The 6,000-nt window shown below is 32.2% G+C and overlaps 1 protein-coding gene across 1 annotated transcript in view; it reads right to left on the bottom strand.

Annotated features, from left to right (window-relative positions):
- Positions 1-6,000, bottom strand: part of CFAP54 (cilia and flagella associated protein 54) — a 243,160-nt gene that overhangs the window by 212,599 nt on the left and 24,561 nt on the right. Inside the window, exon 9 of the mRNA XM_023534023.1 lies at positions 4,086-4,284. Coding sequence (XP_023389791.1) covers positions 4,086-4,284 — 199 coding nt within the window. The remainder of the gene's footprint in view (positions 1-4,085; positions 4,285-6,000) is intronic.

Raw genomic sequence — 6,000 nt, 5'->3', positions numbered from 1 at the left:
TCTTGAGCGTTTATCCCAGGAGAAATGAAAACTCGTGTTCACACAAAGACCTGTACTCAGATGTTCATAGCAGCTTTATTCCTAATAGCCAAAAACTGGAGACAACTCAAATGTCCTTAAACAGGTGAATGGTTAAACAAACTGTGATACATCCATACCATAGAATACTATTCTGCAATATTAAGAACTGAATTATTAATGCAGATATCAACTTGGATACATCTCAAAGGAATTGTGCTGAGTAAAAAAACACACATATAGTCACCTAGTTTATGACAAAGGGATAGTCTAGAAAATGGAGAAAGGACGGTCTCTTCAAGAAATAGTGCTGTGCCAACTAGATATTATATGGAAATAAATAAACCTTGATTCCTACATCATACTGAGAAAAAGGATCCAAATTTAGACCTAATGACATTGGGGTAGCAGAGATTTCTTAAACATGACACAAAAATGGTTAACTATAAAAGATATTCTGATAAATTAGACAACATTTAAATTAAAAATTCCTGTTCCAATTAGAGGCTAAATAAAAAAGTGAATCAGAAAACAAAGAAACAAGTAAGCGAACCTACACTCTGAGCTTTGACTCTGGGTACAGGGGAAAATACTGTTCACAGAGAATCTATATCCACAAGCCACAGATTTGGGACTCGACTTCACACCAGAATATGTGTAACTTCAATACAATCATAGAGAGATAGCACTTCATATCTCTCAGACTGGCAAAATTTTAAAGTAAGAATACCAAGTATTGGACAAAATAAGGAACAATGGAAATTCTCATTCACTGCTCTTGAACATTGACTTTGGAAAGCAATTTTGCATTATCTGGTAAAATCATAGATATACATCCATGCGACATTGATTTCATTCCACTGTGAAGTATATACCCTTGAAAACTATATGAATCTATGTTTTAAGAAGCATGTACAAGTATGGTCTTTGCAACATAAAGTGTAACAGCCCCAAACTGAAAGCAGTTCAGATCCATTCACAGGAGACTAGACCAAGTGGAAGATTCATATAATGGAGTACTACAGCAGAGAAAACGAATGAATTATAGCTATGAGTCCTGGTATAAACATAATGTGGAATAACAAAAAGCCCAGTACATGCATTAAGATTCCATTTCTCTTGGTAGTCTTACCTATATTATAAAGATAAAACCAGAACCAGATCCCTACTGATTCACGTCCTACATCTATTTTGTAGGTTCCTCAGACCAAGAACTATATTCTATTCACAACTGTACCCTCAAAACCTAGGAGACTACTAGACATAAAGAGAATATCCAATAGATATTAGTAGAATGAATGAATAAATTTGGGATACAAAAACTAAACAAAACAAAACAAAAAGAATTCCTATTTCTTAACAGCTGCAATTAAGAGGATAAAAAAGGGAGCAACCAAATGGGAAAAGATATTTCCAATACACGTATTCAATAAAAGACTTGTATCCAGAATCTATAAAGAATTCCTAAAACCAATAAGAAAAAAAGCAAAGGGCCCAAAAGAAAAATGGGGAAAAGATCTTGTTGGTTTGCAAACTGGCCCCCTGTACACAGGATCAAGGAGAGATCAAAGAAAGAGGCAGACCTCCAGATGGGTAGGTGGCAGTTTTAACAAACAAGCAAACTTACATACCAGGCTTGTCTTAGGCGGCTGCAAGACAAGTAGATCTCCACACCCACCCACCAAAAATTTATCTAGAGATCTTAACTGGAGTCTGTCACATATACCGTCCAGATGGTCTCAACACCTTACTCTCTCAAGGCTGTGTCCCTGAAATGGTTGTTCATATGGGAACCGTAGGCAGGATGTACATTCCAAGGACAGGGCAGGGGGTGGTTAAGGAGCCTCTGAATGCCCAGTTCCAGCTCACAAGTCAACTAGTGGTCACGTGCTCTTAATGGCCTCCTTCAACAGATCTAAGCAGGCACTTCACAACATAGGATATACAAATGGTAAAGGAATGTACGAAAAGGTGCTCAACTTCAGCAGTCATCGGAGAAATGCAAATTTATTCCATAATGGAATACTACTGAATTCACACAAAAATGGACAAAATAAAAAAGATACAAGTCTAAATATCAGAATGTGGAACAATTACAACTCTCATAAAATGCCGATGGAGGTGTAAATTGGTCAAAAATTACTTTGGAAAATGGTATCTGCTATGGCAAAACATACACATACCCTATGTCATGACAAAATTCCACACCAACAGAAATGCACAGCAAGTCATATTAACACATCTCTCTCAGCAGTTTACAAAACAAGCAGGCCAAAAAACTCAGTAGGAATAGAGACTATTTAACTACATTACTTATAAACTTAACCTAATATATATATATATGTATATATATATACATATATGTATACATGAATATACACATAAAGCAATACACCCAACAACAAAGAATATATAACCTTTTCAGGTACATACAGACTATTTACCAACAGGCCATACAGCACATCTCAACAAATTTTAGTGGTTTCAAATAATACAGAACATGCTTTCTGACCAAAGTATAATTAAGCTAGAACTCAATAATAAAAAAGAATTAGAAAATCTCCATGTGTTTTGACTTATGACACATATACCACAGAAGAAATCACAATGAGAATTAGAAAATATTCTTAACTAAATGGTAATGAAAGCATAATATAGCAAAACTTCAAGTACTTTACTATAGCTACCTTAGGAGAGAAATGTCTTAATATGCATATATTAGATAAGGATAAGTCTTGAAAAATCAATGATCTAAACTTCCAAGTCAATAATTTTTTTAAATCAGCAAAATAAAGCCAAAAAAGTAAAATAAAGGAAATAATAATGAAAATTAATAACATGGAAAACAAATATACAATAGAGAGGATAAACGAAGTCAAATACTGTTCTTTGAAAAGACTAATGAAATTGGTAGATTCCAGGTGCAACTGATGAAATGAGAGAAAAGGCAAAATGACTACTATCAGGAATGGAAAAGAGTACCTCACTACAGATCGTACAGATGGTAAAAAGATCATGATGAGATATTAAAAATTTAATAAAATTTGAAAATACCAGATAAAATCAAAAATACTCAAGGAATGTACAATTTACCAAACTGATAGGTTTTTTTAAGGAAAAGAAAGCCTAAATCATTTTATATCTATGTAAGAAATTTAACCCATAGTTAAAAATCTTTCCACAAAGAAAATTCCAGGTCCAAATGGCTTACCCGATAAAGTCAAGAAAACATTTAGATAGAAATAACACCAATCTGACACAAACTCTTCCAGATAATAGAGTGTACATCTCAACTCTTTTTGTGAGGCCAACATGACCTTGAGAGTAAAATCTAAAAAGGACGTTATAAGAAAGAAAAATCTCTCTCGTAAATAAAGAGGCAGAAATATTAAACATTAGCAAAAAAAATAAAGAAATATATCAAAAGGATTATCCTCACTTCCACATTAGGTTTATTCCAAAAATACAGGGTGGTTAAAAATTAGATAAGCAATCAATGTAATTCACCACATTAACAGAAATATAATAGAATAGCCATTTGATCAACTCAATAAATCTCATTAAACCCAAAAAAAGGCTTTTGATAAAAATTAAACAACTATCCAGGGTTAAAAACAAACAAAACTCTTAGCAAACCAAGAATAAAATCAAGCTCCTTAGTCTGTAAAAGAGCATCTAAAAAAATCTATTAGCAAATATCATCGTCTGTATCTTATTCTATAAAATGTTGAAAGCTTTCCATTAGAGATCATATTGAGACAAAGACACCTGCTACCGTACTTCCATGTTTTATTGGAGATCTTATCCAATGCAGTAAGTCAAGAAACGTAAGAAAAAGAAATAAAAATTTTAAGAATTATAAATAAAAAAATATAACTGTCACTTTAAACATATGATTATATACATAAAAATCCAAAAGAAAATCTATTAATAAATTATTTGAATTACCAATTGAGTTCAGCAAGCTTTCTGAATTCGAAATCAATAAAAATTGAATATGAGCTTATGTGTGGACTACCACACTAAAAATTTTTTCCTGTTTTACAATAAAATATTAACTTATTTACTTATTAAAAGTTCTTTTCCTGCTATAAACAGCTCTAAGACAACATCGCGAACTTCTACTTCATCTGTAACAACAGGTCCAGTTTGTAGTGTTCGCCTATTCGAATCAGAAAGAGCTTCCAAGACAGCCAGAAACTGGGACGCAGTGCTATCAAACATCTCATCCAACAACCGTTCTGTAACAGTACGTGGCCACGGTAACTAAAAAAAAAAAAAAAAAAAAAAACAGTCCATTTTTTAAAAGTTCTACAATGTTTAATATTATAATGCAAAAATAAGTAAGATGTGCTTAATTAATATTAAAAGAAAGAGAGTGGTTGGCCTACCAATGAGATGGCTGCTTTTCTGGTTTTTCATTTTTTGAGGTGTCACTCCAGACTCCACTAAAGTTTATGTCATGTGGCCATTACATAGAAGACTTTGCTATTTCTTTATATGTTTGTGTTTCCAAGGCAGCAAAAAAAGACTGTTAATTACTGTCTTTTTATTAGGGCTGCATCAATCTCCACATGCTCTGTAGTACCTTAATTACAGCCTTTAGGAACTGATACTCAAAACTTTGGTTACCTAAGAATCTCTCAGGAGTGCTTTTTAGATTCACAGACCACATCTCCAGAGATTCAGGGGGTCTAGGTGGGACATTTTTAATAAGCACTGTGGGAAATTCTAATGTAGAATGTCCTCAAACCAAAATTTGAAACAGTATTTTATAGTATAAATAACTGGTCTTATGTTAGTTAACTCTAAGGAAGAGTGGACCAGTTGTATATAACAAACTAGTGACTGTTAGAGCCCTGTGTGAATTCCCAGCCACTCCGCTTTGTATTGGCTCAGAACAATTTCACCTCCTGCAAATGGCTTGCCTCCACACTTTAAATTATCTGACAAATTATCTGTTCTCTGTATTTAGATTACCAGGAAATAAGAAAGGTAACTCTAGTTGGCTTATTTAGAATCCATGTCCAGTTAGAACATACCCATCATATTCTCCACAATTCCTTTGCTTCTTTCCTATTCTTGGGGCAAAGTCAGAAAGACAGAAAAACAAAAGCAGGAATAAAACCCAAATAGATTACAGTGAAATTGTTTTTTCAAAAATAAAAGGAAAACTAGCAAAAAGCAGAATAGAATATTTTCCAGAGCTATAGATGTATACCAAGTAAAAGATTTTAAAATATAAATATTTAAAAGATCTATTTAAAAAGATTTAAAACAAAAGTCATAAAAAAATGGACTGTCAGCTGGCAAGCAAAATATTGTCTAGAAAAACAATGAGATCATTCAAATACATTTTAAAAATTAAAATCTCAGATAAACAGTCAAAGACTAAAAGATAATTTACAAAAAAAAATGAAACAATAAACACAAATATAAGGGAAAGTTGAATCCAAAAAATAAAGTTAAAACAAACCATTTTATGAAAACTGAATTATTCAAAAAATGAAGAAATCATAATATTAAAACAATAATAGCTTGTGGTGAATTTGGTACATGCAGGTCGTTACTTTTAAGAACCTATTTTGGAAATTAATTTGGCAATATATATCAAGAGAAATAAAAGTGTATCCTTTGATTTGAATCCTACACCTTGAATTTTATCCACAGGATAAAAACTGCCCACTAAACAATTATAATTTTTTCCTAAAAAGATATATCACCAGAACTTTCCATATGATAATTATCTCAAAGGAAACCAGAAGTGATTTTTAATGTAATGTTATCTGTAATTTTAAACATTTTTCTTTGAAAATGTATTTAATTTTTATACCAGGATGATTATAAATAAAGTCTTAATAATATGCTAATTAATGGCAGTCTTGCAGCTTTGATACTTAAATTTGGTTTGCTCAGAGGGAAAAAAAATGCTAGTGGGGAAAAAAAAGAATTGTCTCCTGCTTCTTACAAACACTATAGCAT

Source organism: Pteropus vampyrus, unplaced genomic scaffold, assembly GCF_000151845.1.
Source record: "Pteropus vampyrus isolate Shadow unplaced genomic scaffold, Pvam_2.0 Scaffold116, whole genome shotgun sequence".
NCBI lineage: Eukaryota > Metazoa > Chordata > Mammalia > Chiroptera > Pteropodidae > Pteropus > Pteropus vampyrus.
Note: the sequence above shows the minus strand (reverse complement) of the source record. Positions and strands in the feature narration are given on the sequence as shown.